Source organism: Syngnathus typhle, linkage group LG1 (genome assembly GCF_033458585.1).
Source record: "Syngnathus typhle isolate RoL2023-S1 ecotype Sweden linkage group LG1, RoL_Styp_1.0, whole genome shotgun sequence".
Classification (NCBI taxonomy): Eukaryota; Metazoa; Chordata; class Actinopteri; order Syngnathiformes; family Syngnathidae; genus Syngnathus; species Syngnathus typhle.
In genome coordinates, this window is record NC_083738.1 from 19,203,618 (window position 1) to 19,227,500 (window position 23,883).

Consider the following 23,883-nt stretch of genomic DNA (forward strand, 5'->3'; position numbering starts at 1 on the left):
TTTCATGACCGTCAAGTTTTATTTGGACTCGTTTTCTTTGGATTATATTGATTAGTCAACAACTAGGAGAATAGTTCAACAACAATATCAACATCATAGTAAAAACTTCTGTTCATTTTCCCTAACTAAAACCAAAGTGTTTTCATTGTCAGTTACAGTCGTGAATGTTTGACTTCTACTATTTCGACAAGACTTCTCGACACAGTATGTCAATTATTGATATGACTGCACTAAATTGAGGGTTAACACCAAAAGTTACAACACTGTGTCGAGACACGGCAGGAAGCCGTAATCAGACGGCCGAAAAGGTCGGAACCCCCTGTTGCCTTAACAGCTTGGCACTCCGGCACCGCTTGTTTTGACTGATTGTGCCTCACCGTGGGAGTTTGTCTGAGAGAATGCAGATAGAAATGTCAACGCTGCCTTGTCTGATTGCTGCAAGCTGCTCATCTCTGTTCCGTGAAAAGGTCGCTTTGCGTTTGCTATTTGGTGGAAAAAGATAGCTTTGGTCGCTATATGGCCAGTGCAGGAGTATCACAATGTTGAAGAAATTCACATTTGTGACTATCAAAATAAATTAGTAGTCTAGAACAACAGTGATATAAGTCAGATTGGAAAACCTTTAGAAAAGAAGAATTTTGTTTTATGTTTTTTTCTCAAAAATGTCTGCAATATTAATATGGATTGTGAACATCGTAGTCACAAAAGACACGCTGTGGATGCATTCTAGGCTTCAGGGCAGCCAACTATTCAAACAGAATTTCTTAATAAAATCATCAACACCAGCCTGCTTTCCCTCTCTTCCCCTCAGGGTTAAGTGAGCATCGTTTGCCGTATGAAAGCGCAGGAAAAACATTTGTTAATGAATTATTGGTTAACGACTTGAAATAACTAGAGCGTGTCGCTCAAAGTTGAATCACAACCAACACAACGAACGACAAACTACTTGGACAGTCTTCGGACTAAACTCTACAGGGGGACATTAAAATGAGAGATGACTAGATGATGTCATGATATCAATATTTGATGGTGTTGTATTGATGCTTTACTATAATCAAATAGTGATATCAATAATTTACAAAAAGATACTGATTCACCGCACTAACAATAATATCAGATACAGTATATCAGTACTAGGGCTCCCTAGATGTGGAATTCTTTTAGAATGAACCATATTCCAATATTTGGCAGAATAAAATTCCAATTCCAGATTAATTTTACAATCAATAAAAAAATTAAATGAATAAAATAAGTGTCAGTACGCAAACCGCACGTTACGTATCAATACAAGTCGATTAATATTGCATCTTGAGAGATACTCATACAATACAGTATAAAGCAATACTGATAGTTGACGCTGGTATAACATAGAGCCTTCGAGATAACTATACGCATTGATATCAGTGCTTCACAGATCTAGGCTGATCTGGAGTCAGATCATGTGCAGGAATGACTGAGTTGCTTCCTGATGATGGTAGACAGGACAGCCTGAGGTAACATGGAGATGGATGAAGGCACCACTGAATATTTGGGCTTAGTCACTCATACACACTCACAATAGAACAGTGGGCACACTATTCAATGACTCAAGCTGCAAACAACAACAAGTCCCACTCGTACATGACATGAGTGGTCATTTGTAAAACAAAACCACAAGCAGCCATTGTATGCAGCCACAAAGTGTTGTGTGGCTTCCCGCGGTTGCATCCCCCATTACCAGGCACATGGATTTTTCATAACACAAACCAGGAAATGCTTTCCTTTTTTTTTTTTCTTTTTTTACAAGAATGATTATTTCAAATCAAGACACAAATTGAGATTCTTTTTTTAAACACAAAAAATATGGTTATACTATATTTAAATTTGCAATGTTGATATTTAATGCAGGTGTATCAATACTGTAACCTGAGAGATAACGATACGGTACAAATTGATAGCTAATGACAGCGTATGTTAATTCAGTCATTTGCGATAATTAATTTTTGTCTAGCGATACTGTACCACAAAAGACAAAAATTCATGACAAGACTAATAAAATCTTAGTGTATAGGTACTATTCTCTGAGATATTACAATACAAATCTATATCAAATACTAGTGTATTGATACTGTTTTCTGAAAGCTAATAGACGATACATAATGATAAGGCTACTTTCCCCTTAAAACTAACTATAATATTAATATACTTTATCAAACTGGTGTATTGATACAGTACCCCGGAGGCTAACAACAATACAATATATCGAATGTTGATGTTATGATAGCATCGTGACAGGCGATGATAAGATACATTGTGACGTTGGTATTGAACAGTGTGATAATTTGTCAGTTTTATATCTTGAGATAACAATTCACTACAAAATCAAGAGCCAAATATGATAGAGCTAATGATAAATGATTGATAACTAATGCCCGTGTACAGATAGGATACATGGATACATTATGACATCTTTTGGTTAACTCATATATTATGATGTGAGGATCCAAATACTGTATTAGAAAAGTCTACCATTATAATATTATGTACTTTCAATCACAACGTGTGCGCGCGCGCGTGTGTGTGTGTGTGTGTGTGTGTGTAGCACTTGCATGGAATGAAGACTTTAAACAGCATATGGTGCAAGGCATTATGAGATTTAGCCAGTTAACAAGGTGACTCACCGAGCTGCTAATCTGCAAAATGTCCTGTAGATTTAGACAAGGAGGGCATCTTTGTACATCCCCAGACCCCATTAAACACAAACACACACACTTTCAGCACGATTAAACACATACACATGGAGTGTGTGTGTTTAATTGCATTAAGTGCAAACTAATAGCATCACAAAAAGAAAACATGTTACAATAAAGGGAGTGAGATGCAAATGTTGGTGAACTGAAAACTCAACTCAATGTTATTTATTTATACGCACAAGATCTAACCCCTGTGCCAATGTGACACTAGATCAGCTTGTTGTTTTCCTTGGCCTCCATGACTTAACATTTGCAACAAGCATTTGTAATGAGCCTCTCAAACACAAAATGCCACATTTTACAGGGAGATTAGCACATAGTTTTTATTGCTATGTTAGCATTGAGTCATGACGAACAGTCTAACTACTCTCAGAGAATTTTCAAAAACTTTTAAAACCAATCAGCAGTTTGTGTTTTAACTCTTTCTACTTGTAAGTGCATTGTACGTGTCCCCAGTTGGACCGCCTACGTTTTGGTGCACTGTGAATAACCAAATGGCGTTTTAACATTGTTCTGAGTTTCAGAGCAGTCTGAGTGAAGCAGTGCACTTAGAGTGTACTTCTAAAAATGCATTGTTATTTTAGCATTATCGGCTACTCAAGCTTGTCACACAAAGCTAACGTTTGTTGATCGCCATCAGAAAAGTATGCCACATGGTTCATTGGTCACAGTGTTGGATATTTCTAAATGCACTATTTGATGAAACATTGAATTTGTTAGATTCAATTTATTAAATTCAATTCATGTTAGACATGTTAGATTAGCCTCTGTTTGCTGTGTTAGCATTAGTAACTACCGTAATTTTCGGACTATAAATCGCACCGGAGTATAAGTCGCACCAGCCATAAAATGCCCAAAAAAGTGAAAAAAAAACATATATATGTATATAAGTCGCTCCTGAGTATAAGTCGCCCCCCCACCCAAACTATGAAAAAACCCGCGACTTATAGTCCGAAAATTACGGTACTAAGGTGCATCCATTTACCATGTTATTTTAGCATTATCACGCGTAACTAAACCTGTGAAAATTACAAAAAGGTGTAAAAAGATTCAATTAAGAGAGTTAAGACAATTAAGTACATTTGAGCTAAGCCTTTGTTTAGCCGTGTTAGCCTAGCATTACCAGATAATGACTCAGTCTCAGTCATTTTATCTAATTATTTTTATTGAAAAAAAAACAAACATGTATCACTAAATGTACATTTCGGAGCTATTAAAAACAAATGAAAGTAGGCATGTTGACAGTGCAGGTGTTATCTAGTTCTGTTTTAACTTTTTTTTATTCAAAAAAAACTATTTATTAGTTTAAAGTGTAAAAGTTTATTATTAAAAAAATTGGAATAGCTAATGCTAATCTAACATGGCAGAGGCCAACAACCGCTGGCACATTAGTGCTGTTTTTATATAAAAGAAGAGAGTTGTGATTTATAGTCAGTAACATAACCTATGGAGGTTAACAAATGGAAAAAGTTGATATGTCGAGACATTAGAGCAGGGGTTAATTAGTTTCTGTTTTTTAAAATAACATGACACTGGTAGGATAGCATGGCAAACAGACAAAGTAAAAGACAATGCATAGAAGTAGCTTTACCTGTTTTAAAGCAAACAAGTGGTTAAATACTAAAAAAAAAAAGAGAAAAAAAGCTGATGGACTGATGCATTAGAGAACAAGTTATAGCTTTCCGTTTTTTAATTAAATAAACTCAAGCTAAAATGGCAAAGCAGAGGGTCTGGGAGTCATATTTGGCCCACGTGCCTCAATTTGCACACATGCATTTTAAATATTAAATACGGTTTTATTTATTTAATGTTGCGTTAAACAAAATGTTAGACTTGTACATTTGGCAATGGTTTATTCAAGGAATAAAACTAAGGATTCTTGGTCTCAATCCGTCCCACCTCTTTCACATCAAGTTCACTACAAAAATAATTTTGTAATTAAAATTAATGCATAATGACAAAGTATCTTGGTGCTTACCTTTCGGGAAGTCGTTGGGCTGGACCGCGCACAGGAAAGTGTGCACCATGTGAAACAGAATGCCGATGGGTCCTGGTTCGTAGTGGGCCACCGTCTCGTACACTCCGGCGGGCACATAGCCGAAGTCCAACTTGGCTGGCGGGGGTGGCAGCCTTCGTGGCTCCGGTTCTTGGAGCTCCCCGGAGCCCAGCAGCATGCAGAGAAGAACTAGAGTTCCGCTCTTAGCCATCGTGAGTCCGCTCGAAGGCAGCGTGGACCTTCCGGGTGGTGGCTCAGGTGGACTGGCTGAGATAAGAAAAGGTGTCCGGGTAGCAAGCGCCGGCTACCGGCAATTGGGCATCGTTGTTCCCCCCGATGTGGTCTGCGTCTCCACGCCGGGAGATCCTCTCTCAGCCGTCTCCGCTACGCTTCAAGTCCCCACACAAGCACGCACTCGCAATGGGTAGCGCGCGCGCTGCCGGCTTAGCAGCATCCGTGCGTGCGTGCGTCGCGGGTGCGCGCGGCAACTGGAGGAAAGGGCACCACCTGCTGAAAAGAAAGGACACTGCACAACATTTTTATCTGTCGAGTACTTAGTTAGAACCGATTCTATCCATCCATCCCATTATCTGTACCACTTGTTCCCACGGGGGGGGGGGGGGGGGGGGGGGGTACCTATCCAAGGTTACTATGATATATATACATATACTATGATATATACATGTAGTTACAGCTCACACACAAATGCTGTACACCTTTCCATAAAATGTCTGTGGGAGTTGAGATTGTATCACTTTGGAGGTCCCAGCGCATTTGACTGAAAGGACCTTGTCTTCAGGGGCCCCCTGACCTCCAGGGAGCAGACAATGATATCATTGTGGCTCGTTCGCAGGTATTGGATGTCTATAGCTTCGCCTTGGGCTGAGAGTGATGCTCACGAGGAACATGGGAAAGCAGAACTGAAAGTTGGTCATTAGCACAAAAACATACTTTGTGGAGTACGCAGATGCTTTGAATCCGAACTGTCTAAAGTCCAGCCTTGGGGTCATTTGCGGACTCAATGTTTTTAATGGTCCACTGTACAGTATATATATATATATATATATATGTAACAATACTATAGAACACTACCCGCATTAAACGTTGAAAGATATGTATTTTTGTTGTAACAAAAGTTAAATATTATCACTTTTGTAAAATGTATTTTTTTTAATAAATGTTGAACAAAGACCTTTCTTTTTTACTCAGATGATGATGTGCCAATGTGTTGAGGAGGACTTTGTTAAAATAATATATATATTTTGGCATCTGCAGCTTCCACAAAGAATAAATAAGGCTGGGATCAGACTGATTCTGATACCCGGTCTCGTTACTCGCCCATCTCAACACTTTTGATTTGTCACCAATAAGGTAATGTAGATACTATATTTGTTTAAATGTTTGGACGTCCTTGCTTTAAACGATCTTGACGTGACCGTCCTCTCATAAGGAGCTTATTGGTCATCTAATAAGTGTTAGCGTACAGTGTGACATACAAGTTCGTGGGCCAGACAGGTGAGGTCGTCTGGGGGGTGAATCTCAGCTTACTGGCCCTTGTTGAAAATAAATGACACAGCTAAAAAGGAGGTCAATTTTGCAAAGTTTCTGTGTGAAAGAGGCATGATAATCGCACAATATCTGCGCGAAACGGGCAGTGTTTCTGTGAGGTCTCTATGCAAAAGAGGAGGTCGTTTTTGTAGTTTCTGTTTTAAAGTATAAAAAAGGCAATAATTTGGCAGGATCCCTATGAAAGGTGTGCATTTTACTATTTTATAATTTGCCAGATAACTGATCAAATAAGTAAGAAATGGAATGTTTCTGTGTAAAACACGTCAGTTATGCACAATTCTGGTATAAAAAGGTGATACATTTTCTGGGTCCTGCTGGCTGTCTGTGAGTGAGGAAGTTATGATTTTGCAATGTTGCCGTGTGAAAGGGGGAAATCCTGCAATTTCTGTATGAAATTAGTAAGCAATTTGCATCGTCTGTGTTGACGAGGAAGTATGAGTTTTGTTTGTGACAATGACATAGCTAAATAAAAAAACAAGGTGCTAATCAATGCAAGACAAAAATGATACAAAACCAAAACAAAAGATCAAGTGAAAACATATTGTGACATTAGGGAAGTATTTTGTGTTTTATTGCAAACGGTATGCCAGGATCATAAAAGAAGATGAGTTATAATCACATCACAGGTGGCACTTCCGCAAAAATATTTTATTTCATTATTATAATTACAACAAAGGCAGTAAACCATATAAACTTTCTCTTACGTACTCACCCTCGCCGACATGGTGGGAAGTACCGTAAATAAAATTAAATAAATCAATAAATCACACCTGACATGTCACATCTTATATCTGAATAAAAGAGGATAATTCATATTTCTGCAGGGAACAAACAATAATTTCATTGCAATCAAAGTCAAATCTGAAAACATTCCAGATCAAAAGGCTTTCATTGTGAAAAGCCTTCTGACTACGACAAGGATGTAAACATGGCAGTGAAGGCTAAAAAAAAAGGCAACAAGCAAGTTTGCTCCATCAGTGCTAACGCTATATGGACAAAAGTATTGGGACAGCAGGCAGGACATCTACATGGAGGCTCAGAATTGGTCCGGCTATTTTGGTTCACGTCTGAAAATCGATTGCTCTTTTGTGATTTGTGCACTACGAAGCGGAATCCTTATTATCAAAAAGGGTGGGTGAAAAAGGCATTTTCATTTTGCAGAGTCTCTGCGTGAGGAGGAATATTGGGGGGTTTCTGCGTAAGAAAGACTGACGTATCACATTACGTGAATATGAAACCAATTTTGCAGGTAATTCTCATGGTGATTTTTCTCTGTGTGAAAGTGGCTACAGACGTGCGAACTGAACTCAACTCCTTTCTCGAACGTTAGCTCATCTTTGAATTTGAATCAAGAAAAAGCAACAACATAGGCTTTACAATTATAAATCATAAAACCAAAAGAACAAGCGCAACATTGTCTTGGTCTTGAGGAAGTTGTAAACCCCATTTTGTGCAACATTGTGACAATCAGGACGGGAATCCTTTCTCATGGAGTGAGAGTCCCCCCTACACTTTTTCTGTAGGCTTTAGCTGTGCTCTTCCGTACCTTTAAAGGTTCTTTCAGAGCCAGCTTCCCTGCATGCTGATTATCAGCTCGCTTAATCTTCCGGTCATGAAACGTCTCAAAGCGACAGGAAATGCGCATCCAGTAACTTACTCGTGTCTTTTCCCTCAGTCTATGCGGTTTCCACAGATTGTGAAGCGGTCAATCTCCAGAAGGTCCTTTTTAGGAGCCTTGGGTCTAACCTCAGGTTCATGCTCCTGCTCCACTTTGGGGGGTAAGGGAGCAGGCTGCAAGGGTTCGAGTACAGGAGGCGGCTGGTCAAGAGGGGGAGGTGGCGATGCAGGCGCTGAGGCCGAAAAGTCGCCAGAAGGTGGAGGAAAGTCCCACCTTGGTGCTGGCTGAGTAGTCACTGAAGAAGAGGAGGGTGAGGAGGAAAGACGGACGGAGGGCAGTTTTGAGTTCGACTTGGTGTCATCTGTGGAGAACAAGACGGAAACATAATGTTGTGGTTCCCCTTGATATGGAAAATAGCACAGCACACAAAAACCGCTATAGAATTAAAATTTTATGGATCAAGACTATGTATGGTGGCCGGGTAGAGCACTGGTTAACAGATGATTTAAAAACAACAAAAGACAGGCACTTGAATATAATTGTGCGGTGGTGTGGCACTTAAGTAAGCAAGAGGTTGAAAGTGAGGTGAACATGGTAGCTGACGTTGTGGTTTTAAACTCCAGCTGAAAGATGTGGCGTCCTGTCGCTTCTGTGACTGGGAAACGCTGACTGGAAATGACACGCCATCAGGATCTTTCGTCACTTCAAAGCTCCCGTTGAGAAGTGTGGGTGGGACCACGCGTGGAGGTGAGAACTGAGGGGATTTGACTGCAAATGAGATGGCACCACCTCTAGGAAAACGTGACTGGCGGTGTTTGGCCTGATGACGTGCGAGTCGAAAAGCAACAACGGCCCCAAACTGCACCATTTGTGCAGTCTTACAAGAAGAAAAGCAAGTGTTAATGGGCGTCCGCCACAGTTTGTTGTCATGGAAGCGATGAAATGACATTTAACGCTTGGTCTCGTGTTGACGTGGGCCACTGTGCCGAAGAGCTGGTCATTTAGTAGAAATTTCCGATGAAAGGGGTTGTCATTTTAAAGGATGACCTTGTGGAATAGGTTTTAGTTTCATATGGTCTCTGTGTAAAAGTGGCAGCTATTTTGGGGGACCTGTGTCAGTGTGGTGATTAATTTCTGTGTAATTCTTTTTGGCATTGCTGCGTGAAAGAGGCGGCCATTTGACCAAATCTCCGTATGAAAGTCACGGCAAGTTTATTGGATCTCAGCGAGAAAAGTGGCAGTTTGACACAATCCCTGCACGAAAGAGATTATCTTATTCTGGAATTTTTACGTGGTTACTGCATAGTTATATCACAGAGTTTGCTCTGGGATTAAATCGCATCAGTGATAAATGCATTATGGAGAAGAAAAAAACCCAACGCTGTGTATAGAGGTGGCTATTTTTCAACATCTATGTGGCAATAATTTTACAGGACCTCTGTGACCTCTTAAATGTTATTAGTCACCTGAATGTTGATAGTCACTTAAATGCTGTACAGAAGCTGAGATCAACCGGAGTCAAATTCCTTGTTTGGCATGCACAAACTTGGCCAATAAAGTTGATTCTGATTGCACACAGACCTGTTTGAAAGAGGCTACAGATGCATGACTCCAACGGTTTCCAGGGCTGTATTACCTGAGGGTGTCCTGGTCGCAACGTGGTCGCCCTTCTTGTTGGGAGTCTTGGCTGAGGAGGACGAAGGTGCGGCGTGTGGCTTTTCGAACAATTTGCCCTCCATGTTGGCCCTCTTGACGTACACGCATGATTTGCCCAGCAGCACAATGCTGTTCAGAACTTTCAGTGTGACCAGTCTACGGAGAAAGAAAGGTCTATTTTATAGGAACTCTGTGTGGAAGATGCAAACATTAAAAAAACAATCAACTTGCAGGGTCCGGTGAATGAGGTCGATAGTTTTGCAAGGTATCTGTGTGAAAGTGGCTGTAATTCTACAGGGTCTATTGATATGTTAACATACCAGGCAGGTTCTCAGTTCGTTGTTTCTGTGTCATGTAACGTTAGCATACCATACAATTATTCAGCCTGTTGTTGCCTCTATTCTATTTTTATCTTAAATTGCCTTTCAAGATCACATGTCTATTCTTGGTGTTGGATTTTGTCAAATAGATTTCTCCCAAAAATGCAATTTATACTCCAGTGCGATTTATAAGTATAAAAGGAATACTCTTTTCCTTCTTTATTATGTATTTTATGGCTGGTGCGACTTGTACTCCAGAGCGATTTATAATCAAGAAAATACGGTAATCAATTTAATTATCCATCTAAAAAGGGGGACCATTTGACAGGATTTCTGTGTGAAAGAGGTAGTAATTCTGAAGGGTCTCTGCAATAGAGACAAATTTACAGAGTCTCTCTCTATGGAAAAGGCCACAGATGTGGCGCTTTGTGTAAAACACACTGTAGTTTTCATATCATTTAAACAAATCAAATTTGGGGAGTTTCCCTTAATTTCAAAGTGAATGAGTAACAAATAAATATTGGTGGTAATGACTCAAATTAGGATTATTTAGCCTTCAGTGAATCAAAGTTTTGTGCTATTTTCCCCTTGTGTAAAGTGTACTAAAATATGTAGTGCACCACTTGCTCACATTTCTAAATCCATCCGTTCGTCAATTTTCTGAACCGCTTGCTGGAGACTACACCAGCAGTCATCGGTCAGTAGGCGGGGGACACCCTGAACTGGTTGCCAGTCAATCGCAGGGCACACAGAGACAATCAACCATCTGCACTCACACCAACACCTAATTGGCAATGTTCAAATCGGCCTACCATACATGATTTTGGGATGTAGGACAAAGCCGGAGGAACTGGAAACCCACGCAGGCATGGGGGGAACATGCAAACACCCCACAGGAAGGATTGAACCGGCAACCTCTGCACTGTGAGGCGGACGTGCTAACCACTGCCTCACCGTGCTGCCCCATTTCAAAATCAGGTAACCGAAATATATTGGTTCTTAGTATGAAGCTAAAAGCTATTTTGGAGCTCTTGAACATATGTTCAGTGGTGTGTATTACTCCTACTGGTTCCATTGTGATACATTTGTGGTCCAAGTGTGCCATCATCAGGGCTAAACGGAGCGATGCTGATGACGGGCAGACAAAATTAGGTCTGCGGAGCTGCTGCTGCTGCTGCATGTGATGAGGTGTTAAATGCGAGCGCATGTCAGTATGGCTGAACTGTTGCCAGGGCACGGCAGTGTGTTCCAGCAAGGGCTATTTTTAAACCACCGAGATGCCAGCCGAGATGACAACATGGTACTGTTCACCCCGAAGGGGAAACTCTTCAATGGCGCCGGGCCGATGGGATACGGCGAATGAGCATAGGGAGAACGCGAGGACAAAATGTTGATGCTTGTTTAACTGTGTCGTCTTTGAGAATCTTTGAGTCAGTTTGATGACATACATAAGTGTGCTATGATTAAAAATAGATGCAGATACAAAATGTGTCAATGGGCATGCAAAAGCTTCTACTGCATAACGGGAAAAAAAACCAGCTCTCTGAGAAAGAGGCGGTCACTGTGGAAAGAGGCGGTAATTTTTCGAGATCTCTGAGAGGGGGTAATTTTGCAGAGTCTGCATGAAAGGCGTAGTAATTTTGTTTTTAATCTTAAATGTGAGTAAACCAGGCGGCCCTTTTACAGGGTCTTTGTGTTAAAGTGACTAATTTTGCGGGATCTGTTTGACAGGCAGTGATTTCACAGGGTCTCGGTGTGAAGGAGGTGGTAATTTTGGGGGATTTCAGTGAAAGAGGTGTTTATTTCCCAGTCTCTGTATAAAAGAAGTTTTAAAGGCTCTCCAAGTACAAGAGGCGCTACTTGTGTGAGAGGAGTGTAAATTTTCAGGATAACAGCGTGAAAGAAGTGGAAATGTCGTTGGTTTTAAGAAAGACATGGTAATATTGACACTGTAAGAAAAGTGGAATTTTATAGGACTTCAGTGTGAAACAGGTGTTAATCTTAAATTGTCTCTGTTAATAAGGTGGTACTATGTGAAAGGGACAGTCATTTTGTAGCATGCCTGTGTGGAAGAGATGGTACTCATTGCTGTTCTCTGTGTGAAAGAGGTGCTTCCGCTTGAAGTGAGAGGTCCTTTTGCCGGATATCGATGTGACAGCGGTGGTCAATTTGCAGGTTCTTAGCGTGAAAGAGTTGATACTCTTGCATGGAAGCACAGTATTGAAAGAGGTGGTACCGTGTGAAACTGGCGATAATTTTGCAGGATCTTAGTGTAAAACATGTTGTTCTTTTATTCTATAGCTGTATAAAAGAGGTGGTAATTGTACAGAATGTCTGTGTGAATTTTTGTGTCAGTTAGCAGGACCTGTGTAAGATTTTATAATTTTACAGGGTTACTGTGTGAAAAAGATGTATTTTTATCTTAACCAAAAACAAAAAAAACTCATTTTAGAATCGTTTTAAGCTTTCCAAGCATCTTATAGCTGTGCTAAATTGCACACTTGGAATAAGAGCAGGTTTAGTAATAGTGTGCTCCGAGAATACTAGGCGCTCAAAACAAGTGCATCAACGTCAGACCATTATTTATTGCTTCAGAGAGACAACACACATTAAAGATAATTGGATCTTACCCGAGATAAAAGAGGAGCACACACGTGTATGACAGGGCTCCTTGCACCTTTACTGAACTCATGACCACCCGGATAAGCTGTCCAAACACAGAAGACAAGGTGTTGACATAGAGTATTTGCAGGTCAACAGCATTTAGAAGGTGCGGCGTCTTACTAGCACGGCCAAAGGCAGCGGGATGAAGCCCATCCGGCGGGCCACCGAGTCACTGTAGTCCGTGTAAGCCTAACATAGAAAATACTTGATGTCAACAGATTGGGGGCGTGGTCGGAAGAAGTCGTTGCTTACGTTCTTCTGTCGACTGCTGACGAGATCAAAAGCTAAGCTGGCTCTGTATTCACTGTAAACCTGTCAGACAACAGAAGAAGATGTCAGAGGAGGGAGACTTCTTAATAAAAAATTAAAAAATACAGTCCTTACATCTGCCGTGATGTCATTGAACTTGGTGATGAAAGCGTGTTTGATGGCGTCAACCGCCACTTCGGAAGTGAGGACCATGAAGACGTCGGGGAACAACACCCACAGGTGCTCTGCAGCAAAAGAAACAAGCGCAATCACTTCATCGGATTGATTAGAAAGTGAATTGCTTGTAAATGTTTCTGTATTTTTCAAATTGCCTTTTTTGTCTGAGATGGTTTTCAATCACATTTTTGTTATTTACATTTTCATCCCAGTTTTCAGACATCCCATTGCTTTTTTGTACAAAAAAACATGACTAAGCCATTCATGTCCCAGAATCGATGCACATTTATCTAATTCATCATCTTCCTTGCGCTATGACGACAACAACTCTCCCGGTCTGATCGGCAAATCCGGTCAAAAATCAAATCTTCAAAATAAAAGTATTCAGTATAACAACAGTTTCATCACACAAAGGCAGTCATTTTAAGAAATCTTAGCATGAAGGAGATTGCAAAATTAATTTTAGGGGCTCTTCATGTGATAAAAGTGGCAATTTTGCTTGATTTGTTTCAGTTTGATGTCCATCCACAATTTAAATATTAGAAACACCCCAGTGTGATGCAGTGCATCACAAAGTAGTTTTAGTATAAATGTATGTACATGCATGCATCCACTATAACACTTTAAACATTACTTCACAAGTGTAATGTCTCTACTAATGCCAAACCTTTCCTAGTAGGAGACATTCTTAATAAGTTTTCAAGGGATGTTCAAACCGCACTACAAAGAAAGTCCAGTCATGTTTAATAATAAGCTTCATGCCCATCTTCACAACGAAACATTTGACTAACAACACGAAATGTGCTTTGAGGCTCATTCTGAGAAAATCTCGTTACTAGCTTATCACAAGCAAGTATTCGGGAAAGCAACAGTGAGTGATGGAAAAGGGGCTGAAATGAGCGCGGCGGTGTCACAGTTTGGTTGACAGGCTGCGTCTGTCAGTCAGCGCCCACGCGTTTGCCTTCAGAGGCGCCTCGGGGAGATGACGCTTGTCATGGAGTTGTCAATCGGGCTGTCACGCTGTGCCCGCTCAAGAGGACTCCCCCTGGAGGGTAAAACTGCTCGCGGTGCAGCAGGATTGTGCCAACTGTCCAGCCATTCGCTGACTCCGTATGACTTCTCTGTAATATTTCATGCATGTGCGTGCTTGTGTCTAAGAGCGAGAATGAGGTCAAGGTTGAAAAAAAATAAGGTGCAAATTTGGAATGGATCTTGCGCAAAGATTCTTCAACATGGTTAGAAGGGCTGAAGGTCAAGCCCACAATATTCGGGTTGGGAGATGACCACGCCACCAAGTGAGCATCCACTTCCCCATTTAAAATTACAATGAGGTATACTTGGATAAGCCCCACCCTAACTACAGTTATCAAGATAATTACCCAGATTCCATGAGAACTGCTCCATATTCCTCAGACACACGATGAGCATGAGAACATAGCTGGTGAAGCGCTCTTTGATATCTGGCAGAGAAAACAAATGACATGTGTAAACACAACGACAAGTGCTGCTAAATTCTAACAACGTGCCATATCAAGATCATCAAACAAAATTTGGTTTGTTTACTTCTGCCTTTTTTGAGCACAAGCTAGTTTCACACAAGGATAAATAATATAACAAGAGGTTATTTTAGAACATATGTATATTAACTTTTATCTGTTCACTCTCGATAAGATGCTAAAGCACATCTTACCACTGTTGGACATTTGGAACAGGTTGTTCTTTTCAAATTTCTTGAAAACGCTGCCTTTGATCTCCACGAACTGTGAAATGAGAAGCAGTTTCATTCCTTTTGCTCTACTCAAGAGTCATCATACAAAATCTCTGTGTACTTTTGTCTTGCCCAATGACTTGAGTGTGTGAGTGTGTGTGTGTGTGTGTGTTTCTGTGTACTAACGTTACTGGACATCATGATGGTGAGCAGAGACTTGTTATGCGAGTTGAAGGCGACATTTAGCGTGGAGGCTTGGACCATGATAAGGATGGCGTGGAGGACTTTGGTATGTGATGGTCAAGAAAACAAGTTCAGCAATGAAAGAGATAAAAAATGCAATAGTAAATGACTATGTAGTCCTTTAAAAGATATCTGTATCCACGTAAGGGAATCGAAATATCTCTCCCCTCCAAGTGGTCCCCTAGCCTACACCCAAAAAGTGAGAGAACGTGGAAGGATACAAACATAAAAAACAGCCATGAGGAAGTGAGGGATGACTCCGATGCTGTCCCTCTTGCGCTCTTTAGGCTCTGTGGCTGTCCAGTACAAAGCGTCCAGGATGTCTTGGCCGAAGGAGGAGAAGAGGCGATCTGCCACCTGTTGTCACGGGTGAGAAAACAACGGTCCAAGGTCAAATTGTCACCAAACTTATAACCAGGATAGAATTGTCAACTTGTCACAATACAAAAAAAAGCTGACCACTATAAAACGCAAAAACAATAAGTCTACCTGAATATAAATCAGTCTCGATGACTCATGGCCCATCATTTATCAAAACCACGTGGCGACGAATAGTATTGATTGGTGAATGAATATGAAATGAACCAACTTTGAGAGGTTTAGCCCTAATGCCAGCAATATGAAATACTGATGATTTTCTCTCAATTGAATCACCAATGTACTTTACTCAAATCTGTGCCTGTTTAATTGAACTCAAATTGTGTGCATTTCCTGTTTTGTGAATAACACAGCTCATCATACCTCCAGCATGTTGTAGATGAGGTAGAGTTTGATGACGGACTGCCCTCTGATCAGGTGGTACATCATGGCGTAGTCCACGTAGTGCATCATGAAGAAGCACAGCACCAGGATGAGTCCTTTCAAAATGTCACACACCTGCGCCGGCTGCAGCAGCCTCGATCCACTGTAGAAGCACACAATCACTTCATTGACTTACACTAGATACTACACAATACATCCAGCATCTATTCCACTATTCCATGAAGTCCTGCATGCGAAACATCAAGATACAAACTACTAAACATGCATTATTGAATAAGACATTTTGCAAGCCCAGTGTAACGATGGCTGCTTACATTTCCAGTGCTTATGGATCAAAAATGCAACTTTGCAAACTAGCATTAAGGTGCTGTGACAAATATAGCTCAAGGATTTATGAGACATCACAGGTGAGTAGAATTCCAGCATATCAAAGGCCAAGGTGTTTGTTGGTGGCATGTGTGTGTAAAAGATGGAGTCTTTGAATGACGGATTATGATTTAAAAAAAAAATAAAATCACTGACACGCTCATATTATATGTGATAATATTTGCAAAAGAGAGCCTTGGTATGTCACCCGTGGCAATTCATTAAGATTTACGTAAGTTTTGAGCATAGGCCCTCCCATCTCACATTATTAATACTGCCTGACTCAATCCTGTCCTGCTTGCTACTCATCACATCGCTTCCTCACAGGGTGTATGGAGCACATATAGAAAAAGGGACAAAGATTCGCTGATGCCGTGCTGCTCTTATTTCTAGGGCAAACAAGTTGTGACTAAAACAACAGCGCCTCTTCCTGGTTGTAGCCAAGTAGTGCATGCTATTGATCCTCCTTGTTTTTCTTTCGTACATACAAGCAGCATGTTTGTTGTGTTTGAGCAAACACGGAGGATGAACATGCACACTCGGTAAATCTCCGCTGACCTGGTTGAAAGCCATACCCACGATGATAGAGGAACAAACCACTAAGGTGTTGCTAAGTGGAGCAAGATGATGAGCAGCTGAACATCTAAAGGACAAGTCTAAAGGACACGATGGAGATGAGGATGCAGGTAGAGATGATTGGTTGCCGCTGGCGAGTGAACATGAATAAAGCCGGAGGGAGCATACCTGCTTCTTCTGCAGTAGGGGCATGTGCGTGCCCTACAGTAAGAAAGGGGGGAGGACGGAAACAAACATGGAATACTTGCTATAAGATTTACTGATTAAATTAAAAAAAAAAAGTTATATAATAACACATGTGTACCTATAGTTCATGTAATATTTTTATAATAATGATAAGAAATCGGAGGTATTGGTTATTGTTTTGTTATTTTTACTTTAATTAATAATTTACAACTGTTTTAAATATTTTTTGCAAAGTGCACATTTTCAAACTGTTTAGTTTTTTATTTTAACATTGCAATAAAAATCTAAATATATTTAATTATCTTACATCCCAAAAACATTTTCATTCATTTTTACATACTTTTTATAAATGTTATTAATCTTTCATGTTTGTTTTATTTTATTTCCATTAATGTTTTAGTGCAGTAATGCACCACCAATAAACACTTTTTAAAACAGTGATATATACAAATAGGCCTACTCTTGCTTTTAAGTCAATACAATACATATTGGTTTTATTTGTTCATGTTATTATTTTAAAATTGCAATTTGATAATGATGTAAAATTTAGCTTTTTGTTGTTTTTATTTTTGAATAAATGTCTCAGTCAGTGATTATTTTTTTAGTTCTTTGTAATTTATCGTGGGGTTCAAGGAAGTGCATTTGCATCAAGATAACACAATTACACGAAGAGGACCAACAAACGTTTCATTGCTGTTTTGGTTCTACCGTGAAGCCAACAGCAGTTTCAGCTCTGATTTGGTTCTACCTTGAAGGCACAGTCGACTTCATACAATATGAACCTGTTAGTGTGCGTGTGTGATGTTTCTGACCTGAAGCCAAAGCAGGGCAGAGTGAGGAGGCGGAGCACAGCGAGCAGCACCCTGAGGGGCAGCAGTGTGAACACGTACAGGAAGGCGTCCACGCACAGGAAGAAACCAAAGAGCATCAACTGCGGGGAAAAAAACCAACGATGACAACAATTGAGAATGAGTGACAACACAGATACAAGTAAAGCAACAATCTAAACTACGTACCTCTACATGTGCGCTTGCTAAAAAAGTCATTTTCTCCTCACTTTGGTGCTGTGCGTTAATGGCGTCTTAAAAGCAAAACAACATTGCAATGTTCGAATTGAGTGAGCTGTGAGCCTAGTGGACCCTGGTGGGAGGGTTTCCCTCTTATTGGTGGAGCCCGTGTGAATTTTCATGGAGCAAATAGTAAATATTTTTATAGAAACACTCTAGGAAAAGAAATAAATGAATGTGTGAGTCAAGCTGTTTGACACAGTGAATGTACAAGAGCTCTTCTATGTTTGCACAAATTCCTCTCCTGCCTTCCCGCAGTTGGAACTACACTCAAAACTGCCATCTGGTGGCTCAGGACAGAAACAGCAAAAAAGTTCAAACTACAGCTGGTCTCATTTTTCCACATAGATTTTCTACCCATAAACAATGACAATAATATATAAAGAGTTGCCCTGAAATGTCAAAGCCTTGACTTACAAGTTTTTAAAGATATGATCACAAATTGGAGCTACAAGTGTGCTTCGGACCTGCGCTGTCAGATGGTGGCACCAAAATTGGGAGTATCCATCCAATACCTTTTCCAACTCCTTGGGGATGCGCATGCACGTGTACACCCTCTCTCGACGTTCGGTGTACTTGGCTTCGTTGTGCTCCAGGAAGTAGCCTCGGGTCAGCTCCGTGCAGATAAAGCAGGTCAGCGACGAATCTGGAACAATGCAATGAACACAGCTGGCATTGTCATGTCTGCTGTCGTGACAATAGCTATTCACACACATAAGGCATGTCACAATGACAGCGTTAGAGGGCATTATGATTCTGTTACTGGTAACATGTGGAACTCTTCTACGATTGAGTGAATCCACTCAATAGGGCTCATCTGATGTTTGTTTGTTTGTTTTTTACGGGGGGGGGGGGGGGGGGGGGGTTTACTGATGCCTATCCCAGCAGTCTCTGGGCAGTAACTGAACTGGTCGTCGGCCAATGGCGGGGCACACATAGACAACCATTCATGACCCACAATCTTCCCTGTGTGGAGTTTGCATGTTCTCCCCTTGTCTGTGTGGGTTTTCCCCAGGAACTCATGTCACCTGCTAAAGTTTTCACAAAGCAGAGATCCTTGATGAATGAAAACAGACCATTATTTGGCGTTTAATCTTGAACCCCTTGGGAGTAAATGCAATAGAGCACTTGACTGAGACTCTAAGAGGCACCAATCGTCTTCGACTTAACCTGTTTCTATGCAAATAATGGCCACCTTTGGGATCCTATCGAAGCAATGTACTTAATAAAACACGTTTTTGAGTGACACTTCACGTGTTTACACTAAGGCGATCGGAGAAGCAGAATAAAATCATACATATATGCCATCCATGCTATTTTCTCAATTGCTCTGCATTGGTCAACTGACGTAAGGCTTGCTTGTGTCACCCAGGAGTAAAGGCAACGAAATTAAAATCGGTTTCACGGTGCGTTACTATTTATCAATCAATTCGGTTGATCAAATTTGATAGACTTTGAAAATTTTGCTCATTTATCTTACTAAACGTTTAAGGAGTATGCTCATATGTGAAATGTTAACGTTTTAGTGTCACAGTTGAAAACAAAATAATAGTGTGTGTTGTTTACCTGCCGAGTGGTCCCTTCGCTCGCGCCTGATGTCAGCGCTAATGTCGTAAAAGCCCAGCGTCTCGGGCAGGGGTGAAGAAATAATGCCTTTTCCCGACTTGTTTGCATCCTGCCACACATGCGTCTGTTGCTTGTTTTTGCGATCAGAGTCCGATTCTTTTTCTTTCTCGTCTGACAACTCTGTCCCCGACGTGTCGGCCATTTTTCCCCGTCGGTCAGACTTTTCTATGTCGCATAGTTTTGACGTCACAACACCAGCGTCGACCAAGGTAAATACGTGAGAGGTAATACAAAAAGCTTGATGACATGACGTATTTATTTAAGCGAGTTGTTTTTACTTTTTATGATTTTATCATAAGGCAAATATGTGTTTTACTGTAGTTTTTTACCCTTTGATGTTAGAGAATTAATCACAGCGCTTGTGCTAAACGTTTTTGACACATGCAAAATTATTTCTTTAAATAAAGTTTATCAATTAATTTTTATGGATTTTTGTTAAATGTTTACTTTAAATATAAAAATGTAACGTGTCGTTTGTTACAACGCTCATGTCATGTAATTTATTATTATTTCTTTTACCAATGAAGTTCAACAAGAGAGAATGAAAGAGAGAGAGAGACAGAGAGACAGAGAGAGACAGAGAGAGAGCGAGAGAGAGAGAGAGAGCGAGAGAGAGAGAGAGAGAGAGAGAGAGAGAGAGAGAGAGAGAGAGAGAGAGAGAGAGAGAGAGAGAGAGAGACAGAGAATGTCCGTTCTGGTTCTGTTCACAAATTATAAACAGTATTATAATGTTGAAAACTAGAAAAATATATTAATTCCAATTTTCATAACAGTGACAGTAGAGTAAAAAGTAAAAATTGTGCATGCAATGACAATGTTTTGCAGCAATACTCAACATAAGCCACTTGGTGTGGCTAAAGATCCACCGACTGTTCTTCCAAGTCAATTCTACCCGACGTGTTGTAGGGTAGAAAGTGCAGGTTATTTCAATTTAAATGTGAAAATACTCGCACTTATTTTTTCGTTTACTAATCCAATGATTGGAATTTTAAATTTACTTCCATATCGGTTCCTCATTCTGGCATTTACCCGAATTACCAGTTTTAAAAGCTACAAAATAGCTACATTACATTGTTAAAAGCCATAACCCTATCTTCAAAATGTTGCTAATCAACATAATCTGCAGGAGAATCGTTTCCAATTTAGTTGCAAGTTGATTTTCCACCTTATTAAACACCTTATCTGCTTAGAAGGAGTCGTCCTCCGTGTTATTTGTAAGCACGGTTTTATTGGCACAAGTTAATGGTAAAGCATACATACCAGACATCAGATATGACACAGAACACCTCTGCTATATAATGTACAAACGGTGTCTAATAATACTAGCCTCAAACATATTCAGAAATGTATGTTTCGCTTCCTCACAAAAAAGAAAATGCACAAGTAAATAAGCAGTCATGTGAAGACATGCACCTTTTGTCTTCTTGAGAAAAGTTCAACCGAGAAGCCTCCTTTCATATGGAGCGCCTGCAAAATGGCCAAATTGGAGCCTTAGCAGCGAGATATTATTGCTGCGGTTGTCTGCGCTATCCTGCGATCTGTCGGGTTTCTACCCTCATTTGATGTTGGGGAGAAAAAAAAGCCAGTTTTTTCTATTCAGTCTACAAGTGGGCTACTGGTTCACAAAGTTAGCAAAGATGTAGCCCGTTTCAACACAAAGATACTGCAATATTTCAACATCAGAGCTACAACAGATAAACTGACAATTATCCGCTTTTGGTGTGTAGAAGAACCACGCAAAGGTGGGATATTGCCACGAGCTTCCGCTCCTGGACCACAGAGATGTCGTAACAGAGCTGCCTTTCCCTTTTACACATAACCCGGCAATGATGGCACATGTTCATGTGTGTAGTGGATTTCTTAACATGCTGTTATGGACCCGATTTTACCTGCAATAATGTAAACTTGCCATTTCATTATGTCATTCTTCCGCTTCTACAGAATAGAGAAGAGTCCTAATTTTTGCAGGTAGAGTAAATCGCACCGAGACCAAATTGAAGAAGTCTTGTGAACACAATGAAAGGGACAGCGTGGCATTTCTGCAGCATGCCTTTGCTTTGATATGCACCTGCGGCCGTCTTGTATTTTTGCTTTGGTTGTGCACTAGCTAAAACAGGTTGGCGGAGGGTAGGATTGGGGGCATTTCGACCCATCCTGGAATAGTTTGGAACTTTCCATAGAAAACAAAACAGCTGCTGTTTCCCAACTGCTTTCAAAATAGACTTCTATTTACACTTACAAACCTTGCCAAACTGATAGAGGACAATAAGATTGTTGCATTTTTTTTTTTTAATATAAAGCACGTATATGAAATTAACAAAAATAATCAAATCAAATAAACCCTATAAAATCATGCAGTTTGGAAGTATTAAAGGGAGAAAAGCCCATTTTTTAAAGACAAATCCACAGAGTGGGAGACCCAATCCAACTGCTTTGCATGGAAATGGCGGCAACCATTGTGTGTATGGGGGCGGGGCTACCCCAGCTGACTTTGGGCGAAAGGTGGGGTACACCCTGGACTGGTTTCTGTCCAATTACAGGACACATATAGACAATCATTCACTCCTATGCTCAATTTAGAGTGTTCAATCAACCTAACATGCATGTTTTTGAGATGGCAAGATTTGAATCCAAGCCTCAAAAATGCAAGGCGGATGTATTACGTGCTCTGCTGCCTAAACAAAGGGACTGTTCTTTCCTGCTAATTTGAAACAGAAAAAAAGCAAGAGTGACTGCAGTGGCTTCAAACAATGTCAGCTGGTGCTTTTAAAAACAACAAAACTTTCTTCCAGTTCCACTTTGTGATATCATGTGACGCTAGTCCACCAATCACAGCGGAGATAGTCCACCAAACGCTTTTCCAAGTCCACACCTTGCTATTTTTTTACATTTACATACATTTTTTAAAATGTCCTGGCAGGGTGGCTATTGCTGCTGTCAATGTTCTGCATGTGTCACTTCTACTGCGAGGCCTGCGGCGCTGCATTCTCCGCTTTGCCGTCGGGGCCGCCATTGGACGCTTTGCCGCTCCATGGCCCGTTGTTGGTCAGTGCCGGCGAGCCGGTGAAGTCGTCGTCGTCGTCCAGGCCGTTGGTGGCGTCGTACTGCGTGTTCTCCAGACGCGTTATCAGGCGCTCGTCCTCGTCGCCGAACTCGCCGCCCATCAGCGTGGGCTCGCCCACCACCATCACGTCCTAGATGATGGAAAGAAGAGGGATTGAGCTTGTTCCATCTTGTGTATGTCCTATTTCCATAATTTAAACCAGTGATTCCCAACAATTAAGCCAATTATCAGAGATGTAAGGTAAACATTTGTGAATTTGTTTAAAAATAAAGGTGACCTTTTCACTTCTTTTTGTGTACTTTCTGCAACACCCTGAGATGCCATACGATAGTGCTAAATTCCACATTAATTGGTGTCAAGAAGGTAAGCTGATGTGATACAGCTGGACCAGGGATGGGCAACTGGCAGCCCGCGCCCACACTAGGAGTGGCACTGAATTTAAAAAAAAAAAAAAGGTTTCAGCCGAGCAGTTTAAAGCTGTAATAACAGTGTTCACCACTAGATGACAGACATAGTCCAAGATTGTACTTCTGCATCAGACGAGAAGAGAGTTGCTGTTCAATGTAAAACATATTAAGAAGAGAAACAGCAGCAATTAAGAATGACTAGACGTTTTGATGGGAGAGCAAGCCATGTAGAGATTCAACTATTGCATGCAAGCAATTTAAAAGACCATTGTCTAAAATATATTTATTTCAATCAAAAGGAGATTCAGATACTGAAAACCCTACCGAACAGCGGCTCCACTACTGTAACCCGGGTGGGGCGGCACCACTAAATACAGCGCATGCTTCAGTAGTCATGTGTGTCAACGCCGCCTGGCTCATTGCACTACACTTACACGTACACAACACAACACAAACATGTACACAACCAAAGATATGCCTGCCGATGCAATCTTTTCATAACAACAGAAACAAAATAGAGGCAAAAGAGCACCGGAATGCATATTTACACACACTTTATTTTTCACGAACCATTTCAAGTACCGCTTAATCTCACGAGGGTCATGGGTGTAAAATATCTCAGCTGATTTTATAGTACATGCACATGCATGAGTTTGGAATGTAAGAGGAAGTTGGAGTACTCTGAAGGAGACCATAAGAACGGCACAAAGGGCAAAGGGTGGAGCTGTGAGTCAAACCCTGTACCTTAGTACCATGAGGCCAAAGTGACAACCACTTGTGCACTATGCTTGCTCATCCAACCCCCCTGAGAAAAGATTCCCTGACAGAAACCGTTTTTCCACCCAGCTATGCCTTAATTGGACTAATTCATTTAGGTGAGCTTTTCAACTAAATGAC

At 40.8% G+C, this 23,883-nt stretch overlaps 3 protein-coding genes across 9 annotated transcripts in view; all 3 read right to left on the reverse strand.

Moving 5' to 3' along the window:
• LOC133161111 (prominin-1-A-like) overlaps positions 1–5,122 on the reverse strand; it is a 35,422-nt gene extending 30,300 nt beyond the window's left edge. For both annotated transcript variants that reach the window (XM_061289366.1, XM_061289356.1), the window contains exon 1: positions 4,711–5,122. In XM_061289366.1, coding sequence (XP_061145350.1) covers positions 4,711–4,939 — 229 coding nt within the window. In that variant the 5' untranslated portion in view covers positions 4,940–5,122. The remainder of the gene's footprint in view (positions 1–4,710) is intronic.
• Positions 5,123–6,838: 1,716 nt separating this feature from the next.
• Positions 6,839–19,697, reverse strand: LOC133160461 (transmembrane anterior posterior transformation protein 1 homolog). 2 transcript variants are annotated; one of them, XM_061288152.1, is made up of 15 exons: positions 19,456–19,697; positions 18,405–18,535; positions 17,635–17,753; positions 16,805–16,837; positions 15,674–15,836; positions 15,154–15,289; positions 14,876–14,973; positions 14,672–14,741; positions 14,361–14,441; positions 12,940–13,049; positions 12,808–12,867; positions 12,676–12,744; positions 12,522–12,598; positions 9,552–9,727; positions 6,839–8,276 (listed from the first exon to the last, which is right to left on the reverse strand). In XM_061288152.1, exons 1-15 carry the CDS (start codon positions 19,655–19,657, stop codon positions 7,969–7,971), a joined length of 1,833 nt encoding a protein of 610 aa, XP_061144136.1. In that variant the 5' UTR covers positions 19,658–19,697; the 3' UTR covers positions 6,839–7,968. The 2 variants fall into 2 exon arrangements, with proteins under 2 accessions (XP_061144136.1, XP_061144126.1); XM_061288142.1 differs by lacking the exon at positions 16,805–16,837 and having other exon boundaries at positions 19,456–19,678.
• A 1,026-nt stretch (positions 19,698–20,723) lies between these two features.
• The window catches only part of LOC133158158 (LIM domain-binding protein 2-like), a 42,462-nt gene continuing 39,302 nt past the window's right edge, over positions 20,724–23,883 (reverse strand). For all 5 annotated transcript variants that reach the window (XM_061285157.1, XM_061285150.1, XM_061285166.1 and 2 more), the window contains one exon: positions 20,724–22,709. In XM_061285157.1, the coding sequence (XP_061141141.1) occupies positions 22,476–22,709 (234 nt within the window). In that variant the 3' untranslated portion in view covers positions 20,724–22,475. The remainder of the gene's footprint in view (positions 22,710–23,883) is intronic.

Bases quoted from the DNA above. Each gene is read 5' to 3' on its own strand.
- LOC133160461 (XM_061288152.1), bottom strand. From the start codon at position 19,657: ATGGCCGACACGTCGGGGACAGAGTTGTCAGACGAGAAAGAAAAAGAA. The intron at 15,290-15,673 runs GTATGATGAGCT...CCGTGACAACAG, and splicing joins TCATCTACAACATGCTGGAG to GTGGCAGATCGCCTCTTCTC. The intron at 8,277-9,551 runs GTAATACAGCCC...TGTTCTCCACAG, and splicing joins TGCGACCAGGACACCCTCAG to ATGACACCAAGTCGAACTCA.